At 46.0% G+C, this 21,460-nt stretch overlaps 1 protein-coding gene across 1 annotated transcript in view; it reads left to right on the top strand.

Moving 5' to 3' along the window:
* The window catches only part of CDH23 (cadherin related 23), a 390,425-nt gene that overhangs the window by 211,617 nt on the left and 157,348 nt on the right, over positions 1 to 21,460 (top strand). The window contains exons 19-20 of the mRNA XM_081328216.1: positions 968 to 1,081; positions 2,383 to 2,531. Coding sequence (XP_081184342.1) covers positions 968 to 1,081; positions 2,383 to 2,531 — 263 coding nt within the window. The remainder of the gene's footprint in view (positions 1 to 967; positions 1,082 to 2,382; positions 2,532 to 21,460) is intronic.

The raw sequence follows: 21,460 nt of genomic DNA, 5'->3' as shown, positions 1-21,460 counted from the left end.
TTTGTGGGATTTACAGTAGATCTCTGAAATTATAAATGCATTATTTTCAAAGTCTTGAAATGTTGTCTGCCTTTGCCCTCTGCTGCCCAGACCCCCAAATGACACCTAAGATTTTTGTTCTTCACTTATTATATAAATTATATAAATTCAGGGATCAAGAGGGTTAACTTGGATGAAAAAGGAAAAAGGCATGAGATGGAGCATCTGCAATTCCCAGATTCGGTCTATAGCTTTTCCAGGAAGGCTTCAGAAATTCCTCCTGTGGATTGGAATTAATATCCGTACTCGTGGATTAAATAGGCCAATAGTTTGATTTCAATAGAATGTAATTTCCATGACAATTCCTGACCCGTGACAATTTAAATTGTCTTAATACAATAAATCTGCAGTTTCACTTTTGTCTAACTAAAACAATTCATTTTGAGATGCATTATTTAAAATGAGATTCCTCCTTAATTTAGGCTATAGAAGTTAGCGTACAGGCTGAATTTTCTTTCTGTATCATGTACCTATTAGTATTAGCTTGAAAATGGTTTGGGAGTTCATTTTTCTTCCACATAATTCACCATTAAATGACTTTGTATTTCTTAGGCAAATGTTTCATAATTTTATTCACAAGGGTAGATACTGCAAAATGCTTCAGACCAATTTCTTGTTGCAAAGGACAGGCTGTAGGGCAGAAAGACAGAAGGCTGAAGTGCTGACAGTTTGAAAACTGAAGCCAACTCACTTGAAGTTGGTTGAGGGCAGGAATCCTGAGCATTTTTCCTGTCCCATTTATATAAGGTGACAGTGTCAGTCCTACAGTTGTAAGCACATACATGGAGAAACCATGTTGGCACGTTAATATCTCGATTTCTTAGCTGCACAGTTAATAATTCCAAATAAAATGCACATAGATGTATGCTTATGTAGATAAAAATCATGCCGTTCTTTTCTTCTTTCTATTATTATTTTTTCTTTGCAGGTGGGAACCAGGATGGAAAATTCAGCGTTGGCTTTAGGGATGGTATAGTTAGAACAGTTGTCAACCTGGACAGAGAAAGCATGCAATTCTACAGCCTTATCCTTGAAGCCATTGGTAAGCATGTCTGTTCTTCATCCTTCTCTTAAGAACTCAAATTTCAGCTTTTGGGGCAAGGAATTTGTCTAAAAAGGGCCTAATTTGCAAATTGGTAGTATAGTTTTCTGAACTTTTCAGAAAGAGAAAATTGGCTTTTACTGATCTTCAGACTATCCTGGATGAGTCATAAATTTTTATCTATTATTCTGGAAAAGAACCTCTTTGTGGGTTTCTACGAGGCGTAGTTTCTGTTTCAAGAACTTGTTGAGGAAAATACTCTTCAGCATATTGTGGGCTGAAATATAAGTGAACTACCAGCCACGCGCCATGTTTGAATGTAGATTAGTTAGGGGGAAACACACAGTCATAGGAATTATTTATTTTAATCTCTATGATATTTCCCATGTAACACATATTTATGAAATATTTTATGCCATTCAGAATGCAGTATTCGTTGCAGGGGAAAATTCATTCAACAATTCAACAGAATTTACCATTCTGAGCACCACACTGTGTGTGTGTGTGTGTGCGCGTGTGTGCGTGTGCATGCGCGCGTGCGTGCGTGCGCGCACACAATATATATAATGCACAAAATATAAATCCTATCAGGCAAGATACAAAAACATAGCCAAAATCACAGTAAAATAGAGATCTTGCATTCTAAAAATCAGAAGCAGTTGAAAAAAAGGCTAACAAGTTGACAGACGCAAGCATTAGTTTATAAGAACTCAAAGAAGTAGTTATTGCACTGCAGAGTATCAATCCTGGTCTAAAGATGTCTCTCAGATTAAGAAGAATTAGAAGTAATTAAGCAACAATACTTCAGATACAATGTAATACAAGTTATTTTTTGATGGAGGTAAAAAAAAGCTGACAATGTTTGCTAGATGCTACCTTCACCCTGCGTTATCCTTGTTCTCTTTTCCTGGTACTTTTGCTCATTGATATTCCAGCCAGACTTAACAAGCTTTGCCGAATTTTATACACCAGCATCTCCCAACCTTGGCAACTGTTAAGATGTGATGCTGAAGTCCTCACATCATAAAGTTGCCAAGACTGAGAAACTCTGTTGCAGACATAAACATTTGGCCCAATCCTACGTAAGTACCTACCTAGAAAAGCTAATTGGACTCTGGGAGCCTGACAACTCTTAGAAAGTAATGGCTCAGAAATTATTTTAAATGAAGATGGTGGACAGAAGCCTTTTCACCCTTATTTTCTTTAGAATGTCCTATGATTGGTCATTACGCAATCAGTGGAAGTGACAGAGCTTTTCTTCTGAATGTTAGGAGATGACCCAGAGTGTTTTGTTCTCGCAGATAATGGCCCCACGGGGAATAGGAGGACTGGCACTGCAACTGTTCATATCACGGTGCTGGATGTTAATGACAACCGACCCATCTTTCTCCAGAGCAGTTATGAAGCTACCGTGCCAGAAGACATTCCTGATTACAGCAGCGTTGTACAGGTATGCGGCTAAACTTTTCAATAAGATTCAGGGCATAAAGAAGGGGATGGGAGGGAGGAGAAGCAACAGCATGGTCCCGCCGCAGTCGAGCTGTTAGCTATAATCATATCGAAGAGCTCAAATCACCAAGATGGTGTTAATGTTAGCCAAGGCCTCCGTTATCAGATTTCCGCTGTTGCATGAACTCCATTGCAATTAGCAATCACTCATTTCCTCTGTCATTGGAAACTCTTAAAAGGCATTAGCAGCCAGGAGATCTAGAATTAACTTTAGTAATGCCAGAGAGAAAAAGAAGTTCAATCCAATAGCTGGGACCCAGGCCTTGAAGCTAACAGTGTTACAGTGTCAGAAGGCCTAAATTGCAGAAACACCGAACACATTAATTATTTCCCATTGATTCAAAAATTAATATATCTCTGAAACAGGTCACGGGCTGCCTTGAATCGAGCAGTGTCTCAAAGTTGGGTTTTGAGTGTAAATTACTTCTCGTAAACAGATCTGCTTTCAGGAAGATATTGGCTGTCTGGATTTATCTCTGACTATGCATACAAAGTAGCTTTAAGGGGGGGGGGAAATGGGAAAGACAAATTTCAGACTCTCATTTTTCCCCCCTTTTTGTTTCTCTCTTTGAAATGAACCTTTAACAGAATGAATGCATGTATTCACGGAGTTTCTATGGTGTTTTTCTCTTGAAACCAAACATTTCTCCTGTAAGAGGTACTGTTTCAAGCACGCTTTGAGTTGACATGTTTTCCTTGAATTCCATTTTCTAATCAGAGAAAAAAATAATAAAATTGCCCCACTGTGTTCCTGTCACATAAAATTTTTGGGATAACAGGGATTAAAGCCTGGAATATTTGGGATAATATACCGAAGACTTTAGTTGTCTGGAACAAATGCTGCATCAAAACATTGGGCCACGTATGGTGCTAAAACTGCTACAGAACACATAGAAGCTTGTATGATGAAGTTTAAGGTTGTTGTTTTTTTTAATATAAAAAGAACATTTGAGATACCGCATTGCTGATTCTCTGGAATTTCTATGATCTCTCAGGTGTTTTTTTCCATACCCAAATAAAACTTGCAAGATGGCTATTTCAGAATATTGATCAATTTCTTTTGTTTTCAAAATTAAGGTTTTCAAATTATTATCTGGTTTAAGAATGACATCGGTGCTTCAAAACTGGTTTTGTGTACGTGGTGCCATTTCAATATATGACAGTTTCTGATGGGGAATAATGGAGTTGGGAGCTAAATTGAACCAAGTAGCCAAATCTTCTGAAAGATTACAGGAAGGGTTTGTTTTTGTTTGTTTATCAAATTTATTTTCCAAGCAATTCACAGTTCAGGTGACTCTCTTCCAGAAGAAAGAGTGACTATAGGGCAGACATGTCAAACACAAGGCCCGGGGGCCAGATCTGGCCCGCGAAGTGGTTGCATGCGGCCCGCGAAGCCATCCTGGAAACAGTGAGGGAATGGCCCCCACTGCCTTGGCCCTGGCCCAGAGACCCTCCTTCTGCCAGAGACCCTCAGATCTGTCCCACTCCTGCCCGGGCCCCCATAGGCACCCTTGATGCGAACGATGTAGAGCTGGCCACGCCCACCCAGTAGGCCATATGCACTCTAGCCACGCCCACCCAGTAGGCCACGCCCACCCTGGCCATACCCACCCGGCCCCCTGAGGGCAACCGCAATGCTGATGCGGCCCTCAATGAAATTGAGTTTGACACCCCTGCTATAGGGGATCTTCCATGAAACTCTCTGTAATAAATTGGAAATTTTGCTTTTCTGGCAAAAAAGGAAAGGAAGGTCAAAAGCATGAATGTGAACAAAACACATTCTCACAAGTCAAATTCAAGAAGCAGACAATTGAATAACCTTTTTAGTTCAAAATCAATTTTACAGCTGAGCCAAGGGAGACCTTAGTTTTTGCCATCCGTGTCATGAATCCTTTTAAGTGACTGGCAATATAAACTACTAATATTCTGGACTTGGCTTTCTTCTTAGGTTCATGTGAGGAATTGCCACTTATTCATGCATACATTACTATGCACAAGCATTATATAGAATTATAGCACATACTATTATTACATATTAGAGGCCCAAAGATCACATTTAGGTCAGATTTAAAGGCAATTCTTACATCACAACCTTTATGATAGCAATAGCACTTAGCAATAGCACTTATATACCACCTCAGAGTACTTTGCGACACTCTCTGAGAGGTTTACAATATCAGCATATTGCCGCCAATCATCCGGGTCCTAATTTTACTGACTTCAGGAGGATGGATGTCTGAGTCAACCTTGAGTCCCGTCAGGATCGAACTCCTGGCAGTGGACAGAGTTAGCCTGCAATATTGCATTTTAACCCCTGTGCATCACAATGTAAGAACTGCCTTCAAATCTGAGCTCAAAGTAGTCTTTGGGCCTCTTTAGCATATTCCATTGTCAACTTTGGCAAATTTCAGATATATGTCTAGGGAATTCTGGGAACTGAAGTCCACACATCACAAAGTTGTCAAGGCTGAGAAACACTGGTATATTATATCCTAGATATGAATAGCCATCTTTGCAGAGTTAGCGAGGCTTAGTTCCAATTGGTAAGTTGTAGGGGGCAATTTCTGATGGAACTTGTCCAATAATTTTTCCCCCATAGCTGTATTGGGAGCAGAGGTGGGGACAACTCATTTTGTACTGATTCTCCCATTAATTTTGAGTCATCACTACAGCATGCATGGATACGTGTGTGTGTGTGTGTGTGTGTGTGTGTGTGTGTGTGTTTGTTTGTTTGTGTGTACCCCCAGCAACAATTTATTTTGGTCATAGACAGGCATAGAGTACAAATAATCAAACATACATCCATTTCAATAATTTCAGTAATTCTTCATTGAATTTGAAAATCCCATCACTACCACCATTCCCATTATCATATCCTTTTAAGAAAATTTTTCTCTTTGGGCTCAAACTTTACAATGTGGAGTATGAACATGGTCCAATCCTAGAAGATTGTTATTCAGAACACCAACTTAAGATATGAAAAACATTTTTGGAAACTACAAAACAGTTCACACCTACCGGATATTTTTTATTGATTTATCCACTTGTGCCATCGTGTTACAAATACTCTGCGCAATAATTATATCAGCTCAGAAGCACGAGAACTTCTGTCTAAATGCATTTTGCAAATGTATTTGTGAAAATCTTTGCTGCTTGTTTGTTTAAGCAATTTCCTCAAATGGATATTATTATTTTTTTTTTTATTTTAATTCCATTTATATCCCGCCCTTCTCCGAAGACTCAGGGCGGCTTACAAGCTTAGCAGTAGCCTTCATTCTATGTATATGCCTGCTTGTTAGGGCTTTCACACACACCCCAAGCGGCATTATTACAAAGTCAGCTTATTGCCCCCAACAATCTGGGTCCTCATTTTACCTACCTCAGAAGGATGGAAGGCTGAGTCAACCTTGAGCCTGGTGGGATGCGAACCTGCACTAATTGCAGGCAGCTGGTGTTACTTAAGTAGGCATCAGCCCACTGCTCCACCAAGGCTCTTTTAGAGTACGTTATTATTACACAAGGTTTTATGGCATGGTGTCTTGGTAGTATTGTGTTATTATATTGTGCACAGATAAGATGGAAGCACAATCAAACCATTTTGGCACACACCTGTTTAGAAGAAAGGCAGTTAATAGAGTGTGTCTCAGCGTGGCAAATCATTATGTAATTATACTGGAAGGACTTAAAGTTTTGCCTCCCACTAAGAATAAAACACACCCGTATACTGTATATGTGAGCTAATAATGCAGTATTTAGCTAAAATAAATCTTAACATTTAACATTCCACAACTTCTTTTGATTTGAATAAATGATCTTATGACTTATGACTGGATGGAGAACTCTTTACATTCCAAATGTCTGCACAACTAGTCTTCTGGAAGCATATTGGTCACAGATGGGACCAAGGATGGGGCTCAGGTCAATAAGAATTCAAAATAAGACTCTGTAGATGGATCCTTTACATATTCAGCGGTTATGAGATCTGCTGCCTCATCACAATAAAACAGTAATACATACACACACACACAATTGCAAGTCTTAGAAAGCAAGTTCTAAAGGGAAATGGTTAGGTGCTGCAACTTTTGTAGCCTTATCACTTTCATTTTGGTAAGATTATATTCAATTTCTCAGTAACCTGATATTAATACAATCACACCCTTCTCTTTTATCCTCACTCCTACCCCAAAATGCATTTACTGTATGTACCTATGAATATTTTTGCATGTGTGCATGCATTCATAGACTCATTCATTTATTCAGTCAGTCAATCAGTCAATTTCTACAGCCACCCATCTCAGACAAGTGACTCTGAGTAGCGAATAGTCATAAAATCAATTACTAAAACCATGTACAAACACCATACTACAAGTAAATATATATAAAACCTGAGAAAATCATAATTGTGGATGTTAATGTAACAGTTCCCTTAATAATAATACACAGAGACATTTCACGTAACATGCAGTAAGGCTTTCACTTTAGCACACGTCCTTAGTAGCAGGCCTCCCTCAAAAACAAGTGCCTTCTTTGCCATGAAAGGGATGAATTTCAGGTGGGGCAAGGATAATAATTTGTCCATAACTACAACAGCGAATTCCATTAGCTGAGCTTTGAGATCAGAATAAGGTTCAATTAATAATAAAGTACCACATGATTACAGATAGCTCTGTTCTAACCAATAACATGTGCTGATGTGGCTTAGATCCCTAGGAAGCTGTAATACAGAGGTCCCCCAACCTTTTGGGCACCAGGCACCAGTTCTGTGGAAAGAGGTTTTTCTGTGGACCGGAGTGGGCGTGGTTTCATGTACTGTCTGCATCCCGTGGATGGGGCTTTGCTTGTTTGCACGGACCGGTTTCTGGCATGCCGTGGCCCGGTGCCGGTCCATGGACCGGGGGTTAGGGACCCCTGCTCTAATAAACACAAGGCACTGAAAGGGGGGAGGTTACTCGGTTGGTAGATCTACAGGAAATCCAAGAGCTGCAGAATATAGGAAGGAAAAGCGGGAGGGAGAAGGGAAATATTGGAAGAGGCAATAAAAAAGTACTGTTGAACAGTTGCCACTTCAGCTATTGCCAACAAAACTCCATGGATGTTCCCATGCACTTACTTGGCTGTAATCATGCTCATCCTGATTGAATGTTTAATGCTGGGCTACCAGAACTGAGCTGCAAAAATCTGGATAACTACAGTATTACATGACAGCAGAGAGATTCGGAAAATGGTAACCCTTTGCTCCATGGTAATGGGTTTTGGAAGGAAACTTGGCAGCAAATAGAAATGTTCATACTTCTTGTGCTGTTACATCAACCATAGAGTATTATGCAACGCATATTGTGCTGCCACCATGTGGTTGTTTGGGAACTACAACATTTATGTTAATTTGTTCAGCCAACCCCTCCCATTTGTGACGTACTTCCTCCTTCTTCTTAACCCTGAATGTTATTTCACTCCCTGGCACAATTTTCTACATGTGGCCTGCTCTCATGGTAGGACCATTACTGTCTTTGACCTTGAAATACTGTCCATTTCATCATTCTACTACAACTTGTTTGCTGTAATCGTCTCTGCATGCAAATAAAGGTCCTCGTGGATGATAAAAAGGTAATTTCATGAGTTCTGCTATCTGGCAAAGGCTGTCAGCAGTGATAGTATCCACTTATACAGGCCAGGCACAGGGGTCTCAGCAAGGGGATACATCATTAAACAACAGTCGGAGTCAGAATACTTCTCCCTCGGCTGTTTCCCTTTAAGGGCCCTGCCCTGACCATTTTTGGAGAGCAAGAAGGGACAGGGAGAGAATGAAAAAGAAATCAAAGAATCTGAGCAAGGAAACAGCCATACCTGAGGGGGAAGGCAGTGATGAGTCTTGGTACATCAGAGGTAGCTACTGAGCATCCCAAGCTGCAGTGGAGAATGTAGAGGACAGTCACAACCTTCTTGCAAATGGGCAGGGGCTGCTTATCCAGCCCATAAGCCCCAGTAAATAATTTGCAGGCACTGGCAACTGAAGCAAGTAGGACTAATTTATGGTGACTGTCCTCTCCTCCCCACAGTGACGTCATTATACAACCCATCTTTTACATGTTTGTATTGTGATACAACTGTGGGAACGGCCTTTCATGGTGCTCTCACTGCATATGCTCAGATACATGAATCGGATCCATGAAAAGTCTATACCAGAGGTGTCCAACCTTGGCAATTTTAAGACCTGTGGACTTAAAACTCTCAAAATTCTGCCGACTACCAGTGACGGTATATGAAGGTGTGCTGATTTCTGCTTATTTCTATCCTTGCCGAGTTTGTAGGTTATCTGACATTATGGGCCATTTTTGAAGGCCTATCAAGAAGGAACATTTTTTTTCCCCCACAGGAGGTTCATTCACACTGCAGTAGATTCCATGATTATCCAATCCCGGTTAACAGGCCCTTTTCTGGAACAGGTTTCCCGTGCATGGGAAATGCGTTTTACACTGTATATGGATTGTCTTAAGGAACCCAGACGTTTCCAGAGCTTAAGTTGTGGCTCAGTGGCATCTTGAAAATGATAAGGCATGCACTCATGTGGTCTGTGGAAAGATGGATCAAGTGCTGCTGGTTTGCATAAGGTGACAAAAAGGAGACCAGCGGTCAGGAGGAGAAAAATACAGATGAGAGCAATGATGATAGGCCAGGAATCCGGGTTCTGCTCTCTCGGCTCTGAGCTCGACAGAGCCAGCTCAGTGGTTGCATGGAGAAATTCAGGAACACTTGTACTTGACATGGTCTCATTTGCTGAATCCTTTGCACACATCCTTCTCTCCTGCAAGACAACAGGATTAAAGATAAGGCAGCACTGACAACTGTATGCATCGCCAGTTATGCAAAACTAATGGGGATGACAAAAGATCGTGCCAGCCATTTTCTTCCCTCTCAGTTCTAAATAGTTGAAATTACAGGCAGCCCTAGAGTTATGACACAGCTTGGCAGCAGAACGTCTATCGCCAAGCTACGTAGGCTTTATTTTTATTTTTTTCTGCTGTGGTCATTAAGCAAATCGAACAGTAGTTAAGCAAATCTAGCTTCACCCGTTGTCCTTGCTTGTGGGGCACTGGCTGGGAAGATTGTAATCGGTAATCGTGTGATCCCAGGATGCTGCAACCATTGTAAATTCATTTTGATCATGTAATCACGATGGCTGCTGCGACGGTCATAAATGCAGGGACCGGCTGTAAGTTACTTTTCTGAGGACTGTCATAACTTTGAACAGTTGTTAAACAAATGGTTGTAAGTTTAGCCTTGCCTGCAATTCCAAATCTTTTAGTGGCAGAACATGATTTGCAACCCACTTTCTCCTTCTACAGGCTCTTGTCCTATTAACACAGAGGTCCCCAACCTTATGGGCACCAAGGGCCGGTTTCGTGGACCGGAGGGGGCATGGTTTTGTGGGCTGCCTGCATCCCACAGATGGAGCTTTGCTTGTTTGGGCGGCCTGGTTGCTGGCATGCCGGGGCCCGGTACCGGTCCACAGACGGGGGGGTTGTGGACCCCTACTATAGCAGAACATCATTTTCAGCATTATTATTGCATAGCAGAGTTCCACACCCATCTGCTCAAAAGTAGGTTTCACAGGATTCAGTAGGTTTCATTTCTGTACATCCACGTTGGGTTACAAATCTGGATTCCGATCCCTACAAAAGAAGTCTGAACTGCAGTGAATTTGAATTTTGAACACTTGCGTTGAGTTTAAAGCAGTGGCTCCTAACCATTTCCCCTGCAGGATACAAAGTTAAACATGGAATTTTTATGCAAATCTGAATGCAAGCTTATTATCTATCTATGGTTGTTTAAAACGTTCAAAATAAAATAGGACATTTGCATAAGCTTGGACATTCTTTCTGTCCATACTTTGTAACACCTATTTTGGGAGATATAACAGTTTTCTGATTTTTTATTTTATTTTTGCTCTTGGAATTTTTCCCCCCATTCCTCCTTGCAGAACTCAGAAATATTCTCGGATCAGCGCTGCTTGTTGGAGGTCCCCTAGGTTTTCAGTGATACTCAATTCCAAAAGTTCACCTTTCTTTTCTGAAGTTCATATTCATATTTCACTTTGTTCCATGTAAAAATTGCATCAGCTTCTGTTCACTTAGGAACTTACCTAGACTCACCACTTGACTACAGATCTGATTGTTTGCATACAATTCTGTGTAGTCCACTACAACATCAAAATGCCTTGATAAGGCCACACTTGGAATACTGCATCCAGTTTTGGTCGACACGATATAAAAAACATGTTGAGACTCTAGAAAGAGTACAGAGAAGAGCAGAGAAGAGCAACAATGATGATTAGAGGACTGGAGGCTAAAATATACAAGGAACGGTTGCTGGAATTGGGTATGTCTAGTTTAATGAAGAGAAGGATGAGGGGGCACATGATAGCAGTGCTCCAATATCTCAGGGGCTGCCACAAAGAAGAGGGAGTCAAGCTATTCTCCAAAGTGCCTGAAGGCAGGACAAGAATCAATGGATGGAAACTGATCAAGGAGAGAAACAACCTAGAACTAAGGAGAAACTTCCTGACATTTAGAACAATTAACCAGTGGAACAACCTGCCTCCAGAAGCGATGAATGCTCCAACACTGGAAGTTTTTAAGAAGAGACTGGACAGCCATTTGTCTGAAATGGTATAGGGTTTCCTGCCTGAACAGGGGGTTGGACTAGATGACCTCCCTTCCAACTTTATTATTATTATTATTAAAAGCTTTGGAAAACTGCTTCTCAGAAAAATATTGAAAAATTATGAAAAACTCTCTCTCTGTCTCTGCCCAACATCTTTAATAACAATTCCTGATGGAAAACCAAATGGTTCACTGAACACCCAGTTATAGGAAGACAAAGTGACTACCCACCAAAAAGGTGCCAGGCTTTGAACTACCAGGTCAGCAATGGACAATCAGCGTTTCTTGGACTGTGTGCCTGTTTGCCGGCGGCTGGCTTCGAGCTTTTTCGGCTTTTGGCCCTCTCGCCAGCGGTGGGATTTCCACATTGCCCTATTTCGCCTTGGGCTGCTTTTTAGCGGCACTGTCGCCCTCGGGCCGTTTCGACGGTGGAAAGGGCGACTGTTAGTCATCTTGGCGGCGACGGCGTCTTCAGTCCATTCAGTGGCGGAGAAGATGACCGCGGATCATCATAATGGTATTAGGATGACGTGGTTCCCCCACCGCCTTTGGACTGCTTTTGCAGCGATGTTCGCAATTTGGACCATCTTCACTACCCTGGCCTGCTTGCCCTTTTTGTCTCGGACATATGGACATATATACTTATCATCTTGTCTGCCTACCTTCCCCCTCTCCCCTTGGATTTTGGGACATAACTGGGTATCGGCCACGGTGGGAGAGTGGCTTGACTTTTTCCATCTGCGACCCCATGGAGGTGAGAGCTCTATGGGGTTGCCTACCCAGAGGATATCTGGCCCACCTCCAGGAACAGAGTTGCAACCCGTCGTGAGAGGGCGGGGGGTGGCCTGTCTCTGGGGGCACCCAACTGAGTGGCAGTGAAGTTGGGTGGGGACCAAGATATCTGTCTTTATGCTTCGATCCTCCCACTAATGGGACGCCTTTCCTGGACTTACTAGACTTATGCGGAAATATACTAGCACCGATTTGTGTGCCCTCAGGGGAGCCCCCCTCTCCTGGGTGCGACCCGCCTCTTTAGACACCTTTAACCTCGATGACGGGCCCGAGTTTTGGGACCCTGAGAGATGGCCGGGCAGGGGCAGGGGCCGTCAATATAAAGTTAACAGAAGGCCTCTGATCATTTTTTTATCTAGATTTTTTATAGGGTTAGGGAGGGGGGTGGGTGATAAGGGTTGTCTGGCCTTGGGGGGTGGCCAATCAACCATGGTTCAGGCCGGACTTGGGTCTGACCGCGCGGCGGGAGAACGGGGTGTCGCTGTCTCCGGAGCTCATGAGCGGGTCGTGGGATTACCAATTCCCACGACGGGGAATGGCAGCAGGCGGATAGACAGGGGGCCGTATCGCTACCGGGAGGGCCATCTCCGCTACTTGCAAGCGGTGAGGCGCTCCGACCCTCTGCTTCTTCCCCGAGGTTCCGGGAGCGAGGATGTGCAGCCTCCTGAGCTCCGGCTGGTGTATCTGAATGCCAGGTCCGTGGTTAACAAAGCTCCCCTCGTTAGGGATTTAGTTGAGGGTGAGCATGCGGACCTGGCCTGCATCACGGAGACCTGGTTGGGCCCAGAGGGTGGGGTCCCTTTGGTTGACATCTGCCCACCAGGCTTCCGGGTGCTGCACCGGCCAAGAGCTCAAGGTAGGGGTGGGGGAGTGGCGGTTATTATTAGGGAGACCTTATGTCCGCGGGAGACCACCGTTTCTCAGATAGTCGGGTGTGAGTCTCTCTTTGTGAGATTTGGTTCTGGGGCGCAGTTGGGTTTGCTGCTGACGTACATTTCGCCTAGTCGTACAGCGGCAGCCCTGCCCGAGCTGCTTGATATCCTCTCAGGGTTGGTGGTTGAGTTTCCCAAACTTATAGTTTTGGGAGACTTCAATCTACCATCCCTGGGAGGCTCATCTGAGCTAGCTCGGGAGTTCATGGCTTCCATGACGGCCATGGACCTGACGCAAGTAATTTCTGAACCAACTCATGAGGGAGGCCACACTCTTGACCTGATTTTTTTATCTAGACGGTGGTTGGATGATCTTGGTGGGGGCTCTCCATTTATTATGCCCCTGTCATGGACTGATCATCATCTCCTGCGGATGGTCTTCCGTTTTGCCACCCCCCGCCGTGGGGATACGGAACCAATTAGATGGTACCGCCCCAGACGCTTAATGGATCCTGATAGATTCCAAGCGGCGCTGGGGTCCCCACCTGCCTCCATTGCTCACAGCTCGGCGGATGCCTTAGTGGAAACCTGGGAAAGGGCAGCCACTGAGGCACTTGACCGGGTTGTACCCTTGCGGCCCCTGACCCGGCGCAGATCCCAGCGAGCTCCATGGTTCTCCGCGGAGCTCCGGGAGATGAAGCGTCGGAAACGGGGCCTAGAGAGCTGTTGGAGGTCGAGCCGATCCGAACCCGACCGGTTGCGGTTAAGAACCTATATTAGGTCTTATCTCGCAGCGATGAGGGTGGCGAGGTGTAATTACTTCTCTACCCTCATTGCGTCCGCAGATAATCGCCCGGCCGCCCTGTTTAGGGTGACTCGCTCACTTCTTAATCAGGAGGTGAGGGAGGATCCCTTGCAGGGTCGTGCCGAGGAATTTAGTCAACATCTGTCGGATAAAATCGCTCGGATTCGGACCGGTTTGGACTCCAGCTGGGCAGAGTCAGGCGATCAGGACACGGACGGTCTTGGCAATGTTATCTGGGAAGAGTTTGATTCTGTGACCCCTGATGAAGTGGACAGGATTATGGGGAGGCTGAGCTCCTCCACATGTTTGTTGGACCCGTGCCCTTCCTGGCTGGTTTATGCAGCTAGGGAGAGGACACGAGGCTGGCTCCAGGCGGTTATATCTGCTTCTTTGAGTGAGGGTTATTTCCCCACCGTCTTGAAGGAGGCGGTGGTGAGACCTCTCCTCAAGAAGCCTGCCTTGGACCCAGCTGTGTTGAACAACTTTCGTCCAGTCTCCAACCTTCGCTTTCTTGCGAAGGTTGTTGAGAGTGTGGTGGCGCATCAGCTCCCTCTGGTCCTGGATGAAGCGGATTATCTGGACCCCTACCAATCGGGTTTCAGGCCCGGGTACAGCACGGAGACGGCATTGGTCGCTCTGGTGAATGATCTCTGGAGGGCTCGGGACAGGGGATATTCCTCTGTCCTAGTCCTATTAGACCTCTCGGCGGCTTTTGATACCATCGACCATGGTATCTTGCTGCGGCGTCTCAGGGGATTGGGAGTGGGAGGCACGGTTCTTCGGTGGTTCTCCTCCTATCTCCTGGGACGTTCGCAGTCGGTGTTGGCAGGGGGGCAGAGATCGGCCCCGAGGTCTCTCGTTTGTGGAGTTCCTCAGGGGTCGGTTCTCTCGCCTCTCCTGTTCAACATCTACATGAAACCGCTGGGTGAGATCATTCGTGGTTTTGGAGTTGGGTATCATCAATATGCCGATGATACCCAACTTTTCTTTTCGACCCCAAACCACCCCAGTGATGCCCTCGCTGTGATGTCCCGTTGCCTGGAGGCGGTTCGGGTCTGGATGGGGAGGAACAGACTTCAGCTCAACCCTGACAAGACTGAGTGGCTGTGCATTCCGGCATCCCGGGACATTCAAGATGTTCCATCTCTTTCTATGGGGGGTGAGCTCTTACCCCCCGTGGATAGGGCTCGCAACTTGGGAGTCCTCCTAGATTCACGGCTTACCCTAGAAGATCATGTAGTGGCCGTGACTAGGGGGGCTTTTGCCCAGGTTCGCCTGGTGCGCCAGTTGCGGCCCTATCTGGACCGGGATGCCCTGTGCACGGTCACTCATGCGCTCGTGACCTCTCGCCTTGACTACTGTAATGCTCTCTACATGGGGCTTCCCTTGAAGACCACTCGGAGGCTCCAACTGGTACAGAATGCGGCCGCGAGAGTTGTCTTGGGAGTTTCCCGGTACTCCCATGTTACACCTTTGCTCCGCGAGCTGCATTGGTTACCAGTTGTCTTCCGGGTGAGGTTCAAGGTCTTAGTTATGATCTTTAAGTCCCTACATGGCATGGGTCCGGGGTACCTCGGGGACCACCTGCTGCCGGCTTCAACTCCCCTCCGCCCTGTGCGTTCCCACAGAGAGGGCCTCCTCAGGGTGCCTCCGGTCAGGGAATGTCGACTGGCGGCCCCCAGGGGGAGAGCCTTCTCTGTGGGTGCCCCGGCTTTGTGGAACCAACTGCCGGTGGAGCTCCGGACGGCATCGGACCTCCGAACTTTCCGTCGTGGTCTGAAGACCCATTTGTTTGAATTGGCCGGTCTGGCCTGATGGGGGAGCTGTGTTTTAAATTGTCATTTTAGATTGCATTATTGTTTTTTTAATTGGGCACTGATTTAATCTTTGTTTTAACTTTTGTATAGTATTGTATTTTTATTTATATGCCCTGTGAACCGCCCTGAGTCCCCAGGGAGAAGGGCGGTATATAAATTAAATAAAACAAACAAAACAAACAAAACAATCCCAAATGGGATTCACACCTCACACCGCGTCTGCCAGGACTCTGTATAAATGGGGCATAGTATCCTCGTCTCAGTGTGACTGCAGGGGTCCCATGTCAAACCGTAGATCACATTGTGACCGTCTTTAGGCTGAGGGCATAAACTGGTACAGTATCTGATTTTTTAAAATATAAACGATGCTATGCTTCAATGGTTAGATGGCCTAGAGACATTGGTATTTGAACATAATCTTTTTAACATTTATATTTTATTGAGTTTTAGTAATCTAGGATGAAACGTTAATATATATTGCTAGTTCATGTATGATGTGCCATACGCTAAATAAATAATAAACCACTTCTCAAGCCACAGAATAGCATCAGAGCATCTACAGACCTCATAGCTTATATGATGCAAAACATCATCTCCGTAGGGCTGCAGAATTAGAGAACCATCAGTTTAAAGTCTGCAAGCTAAGCTTTGCATTTATTTATTTATAACAACTTCTGTATAGTTAGACAACTAACAAACACTGAGATTTGGAAACAGCAAGTCCTCTGCATACACTCATGGCAAGGAGAATCCAATATCATATTTGGAGAACCACTGTTATATCTTTTTGTCTGTCCATTTACATATTCTGTCAAGCCAATAGTAACTACAATATAGTTACTCTAAGTTCGCACAATAGGGATGTAATACGGAAAAACAATAAAAATATAGCTGGCTTGGTTCACCGCTTTCCATTTTCAAGAATGGTGGACTTTATAACCAGATCTTGTTATTATATTATTTAGTTTATTTCAGTAATGGAGCAGATATTTAATTCTGCTCCATTACCCGTCGTGAGAGGATGGGTTGTGGTCCGCCCCTGGGAGCACCCAACCGAGTGGCAGTAGGTTGGTTGATAGCCCAAATGTTTCACTCCCTCCCCTTCGAACCTCCTATTGGACTTTTCAACTACGGGACTGCCTTCTCTGGACTTGTTCGGACTTTATGTATAGATACTCCAGCACGGACTTGTTCGCCCTCAGGGGTGCCCCCCTCTCCTGGGTGCGTCCCGCCTTCTTTGCCATTCCCAGTCTCGATGAAGGGCCCAATTATTGGGACCCTGAGAGATGGCCGGGTAAGGGCAGGGGCCCTCGATATAAATTTAATAGGAGGCCCCTGGTTAATTTTTAGTGAAATTTTTTATGGGGCTAGGGAGAGGGGTGGGGGGTAGTGGTTGTCTGACTATGGGGGGTGGCCATACAACCGTGGTTCAGGCCAGGCCGGGGTCTGACTGCGTAGGGAGGGAGTGGGGTGTGGTTACATCCGGGGCTCGGGAGCGGGTCGTGGGACTACCTATTCCCACGACATTGGGGTATGGCAGCAGGCGTATGGACAGGGGGCCGTATCGTTACCGGGAGCGAGGATGTGCAGCCTCCTGAGCTCCGGCTGGTGTATCTGAATGCCAGGTCCGTGATTAATAAGGCTCCCCTTGTGCGGGATTTGGTTGAGGGTGAGCATGCGGACCTGGCTTGTATCACCGAGACCTGGTTGGGTCCAGAGGGTGGGGTCCCTTTGGTCGATCTTTGCCCACCAGGTTTCCGAGTGCTACACCGGCCTCGGGCTCAAGGTAGGGGCGGGGGAGTGGCGGTAGTTATTAGGGAGACCTTATGTCCGCGGGAGACCACCGTTCCTCAGATAGTTGGGTGTGAGTCTCTCTTTTTGAGGTTTGGTCCGGGGGCGCAGTTGGGCTTGCTGCTGGTGTACGTTTCGCCTAGTCGCACAGCGGCAGCCCTGCCTGAGCTACTTGATGTCCTCTCCGGGTTGGTGATTGAGTTCCCCAAAATTATAGTTTTGGGTGACTTCAATCTACCATCCCTGGGAGGGTCATCTGAGTTAGCTCGGGAGTTCATGGCTTCCATGACGGCCATGGACCTGACGCAGGTAATTTCTGAACCAACTCATGAGGGAGGCCACACCCTTGACCTGGTTTTTTTATCTAGACGGTGGTTTGATGATCTTGGTGGGGGCTCTCCATTTATTATGCCCCTGTCATGGACCGATCACTACCTCCTGCGGCTGGTCTTCCGTCTTGCCACCCCCCGCCATGGGGATGCAGAACCAATTAGATGGTACCGCCCTAGGCGCTTAATGGACCCTGATGGGTTCCAGGCAGCGCTGGGATCCCCACCTGCCTCCGTTGCTCACAACTCGGCAGATGCCTTAGTGGAAGCCTGGGAAAGGGCAGCCACTGAGTTGTGCCCTTGCGGCCCCTGACCCGGTGCAGATCCCAACGAGCTCCATGGTTCTCCGCGGAGCTCCGGGAGATGAAGCGTCGGAAACGGGGCCTAGAGAGCTGCTGGAGGTCCAGCCGATCCGAATCCGACCGGTTGCGACTAAGAACCTATATTAGGTCTTATCTCACAGCGATGAGGGCAGCGAGGTGTAATTACTTCTCTGCCCTCATCGCGTCCGCAGATAATCGCCCGGCCGCCCTGTTTAGGGTGACTCGCTCCCTCCTTAATCAGGAGGTGAGGGAGGATCCCTTACAGGGTCGTGCCGAAGAGTTTGGTCAACATCTGTCGGATAAAATCGCTCGGATTCGGGCCGGTTTGGACTCCAGCTGGGCAGAGTCTGACGATCAGGACACGGGCGGTCTTGTCAACGTTATCTGGGAGGAGTTTGATTCTGTGACCCCTGAGGAAGTGGACAGGATTATGGGGAGGTTGAGCTCCACCACATGTTTATTGGACCCGTGCCCTTCTTGGCTGGTTTATGCAGCTAGGGAGAGGACACGAGGCTGGTTCCAGGCAGTTATATCTGCTTCTTTGAGTGAGGGTAATTTCCCCACCGTCTTGAAGGAGGCGGTGGTGAGACCTCTCCTCAAGAAGCCTGCCTTGGACCCAGCTGTGCTAAACAACTTTCGTCCAGTCTCCAACCTTCGCTTTCTTGCGAAGGTTGTTGAGAGTGTGGTGGCGCATCAGCTCCCTCTGGTCCTGGATGAAGCGGATTATCTAGACCCATACCAATCGGGTTTCAGGCCCGGGTACAGCACGGAGACGGCATTGGTCGCTCTGGTGAATGATCTCTGGAGGGCCCGGGACAGGGGATATTCCTCTGTCCTAGTCCTATTAGACCTCTCGGCGGCTTTCGATACCATCGACCATAGTATCCTGCTGCGGCGTCTCAGGGGATTGGGAGTGGGAGGCATGGTTCTTCGGTGGTTCTCCTCCTATCTCCTGGGACGCTCGCAGTCGGTGTTGGCAGGGGGGCAGAGGTCGACCCCTAGGTCTCTCGTTTGTGGAGTTCCTCAGGGGTCGGTTCTCTCGCCTCTCCTGTTCAACATCTACATGAAACCGCTGGGTGAGATCATTCGTGGTTTTGGAGTTGGGTATCATCAATATGCCGATGATACCCAACTTTTCATTTCGACCCCAAACCACCCCAGTGATGCCCTCGCTGTGATGTCCCGTTGCCTGGAGGCGGTTCGGGTCTGGATGGGGAGGAACAGACTTCAGCTCAACCCTGACAAGACTGAGTGGCTGGACATTCAAAATGTTCCATCACTTTCTATGGGGGGTGAGTTTTTACCCCCCGTGGATAGGGCTCGCAACTTGGGAGTCCTCCTAGATTCACGGCTTACCCTAGAAGACCACATAGTAGCCGTGACTAGGGGGGCTTTCGCTCAGGTTCGCCTGGTGCGTCAGTTGCGGCCCTATCTGGACCGGGATGCCTTGTGTACGGTCACTCATGCGCTCGTGACCTCTCGTCTTGACTATTGCAATGCTCTTTACATGGGGCTTCCCTTGAAGACCACTCGGAGGCTCTAACTGGTACAGAATGCGGCCGCGAGAGTTGTCTTGGGAGTTTCCCGGTACTCCCATGTTACACCTTTGCTCCGCGAGCTGCATTGGTTACCAGTTGTCTTCCGGGTGAGGTTCAAGGTCTTGGTGATGGTTACATGGCATGGGTCCGGAATACCTCGGGGACCACCTGCTGCCGGCGTCGACTCCCCTCCGCCCTGTGCGTTCCCACAGAGAGGGCCTCCTCAGGGTGCCTCCGGTCAGAGAATGCCGGCTGGTGGCCCCCAGGGGGAGGGCCTTCTCTCTGGGCGCCCCGGCCTTATGGAATCAACTGCCGGTTGAGCTCCGGATGGCACCAGATCTTCGCTCCTTCCGGCGCGGGTTAAAGACCCATTTATTCGAACAAGCTGGCCTGGCCTGATGGGGGAATGTTAGGGTTTTAATGTTTTTATATTTTGATTGTTTTAACTTGGGCAACAATTTAATCCTTTTTAACTTTTGTACTTCTATTTATATGCCCTGTTCACCGCCCTGAGTCCTTCGGGAGAAGGGCGGTATAGAAATTCAATTAAATAAATAAATAAATAAATAAATAATTGTTGAGGGGAGAGGGAACTGTACATGCTATGAGATTATGGATTCAGATTATAGAATGGGCTTCCTCCAAGATCAGATCTAATTTGACTAAGATTTGGTTTCTTGAGATAAAGGAATGTACAAGCCAGCCTGAGGTAGTCAGTGGGAGAAATTGGGTGTTTTGATGCTCTGTTAATAAAACCTTACTGAAACCTCACAAAACTTCTATGGTTGGCTTTTGAGAGTTGTATAGTAAAGGCATATGATGAAATCATATATGCTTACAGTCTTGTTTTGGTTTTTCTTATGCCCACATTAATATTCATTCTTCCCTCTACATTCACAGATTAGCTTGTTTTGTGTACCCAATTACAAAAAAAGCAGTGCCAGCTGCCTTAGCCAGAGTCTTTCCCCGTAAAGACAAAATGTCAAAACACAGAGGGCATGTAAATTAGTGATTAGAGAAGCTGGATTTTTTTATAAAAAAAAGTCACAATATTGGACAATTTTTTATGATACTACACTTTTAATGGCCAGGCTCTCTGGCAGAGCTATCCAAAGTCCTTCAACAGCTACATTCAAATAAAAAAAATAGGAAGAATGATCATTCAATTCCAGCCTTAACATGGTTTTGATAAGATTAAATGCTATTACTTATGCCATGTGACACCCTATATTGCCTGCTAGGAAAGAGGATGCAGCTCAACAAACAACTGAAGCTAACAAGACCTAATCACCATCTGGATTGCCTCTATATTGTGGGAATCTCTACTCACCACAACCCAAACACTGTGAATTGCTTGGCTTGGAGATACTTTGCATAGTTGATACTTTGGGCATCTAGCACTTTATTTACTTATTTTTTTATTATTATTTTAATCCCATTTATATCCCGCCCTTCTCCGAAGATTCAGGGCGGCTTACAATCTAAGCACAAATCAAATGTGCTTAGCAATAGCCTTCATTCTATGTATATGCCTGCTTATTAGGGCTTTCGGGGCCCCCCAAGCGGCATTTTTACAAAGTCAGCTTAATTGCCCCCAACAATCTGGGTCCTCATTTTACCTACCTGGGAAGGATGGAAGGCTGAGTCAACCTTGAGCCTGGTGGGACTCGAACCTGCACTAATTGCAGGCAGCTGGTGTTACTTAAGGAGGCATTAGCCCGCTGCTCCACCAAGGCTCTATATGGCTCTATATCCTTGGCATCAGTGTTGGTTGTTGACCAAACCTATAGCAATCCATTTCCTAGTTCATGAACAAAAATGGAAGAAAAATGATGATGGTGGTGGTGGTGACTGGTTTAGATAAAAACAACTCTAGGTGGAAGGTAGTTGAGCTTTCAGATATAGTACCACAGTGATGTGTTAAAGTTGTAAAAAGCAGAGAT

Source organism: Vipera berus (assembly GCF_964194415.1).
Source record: "Vipera berus genome assembly, chromosome: 5".
Lineage (NCBI taxonomy): Eukaryota > Metazoa > Chordata > Lepidosauria > Squamata > Viperidae > Vipera > Vipera berus.
The sequence above is the reverse complement of the archived record's forward strand: the minus strand, read 5'-3'. Positions and strand labels throughout refer to the sequence as shown.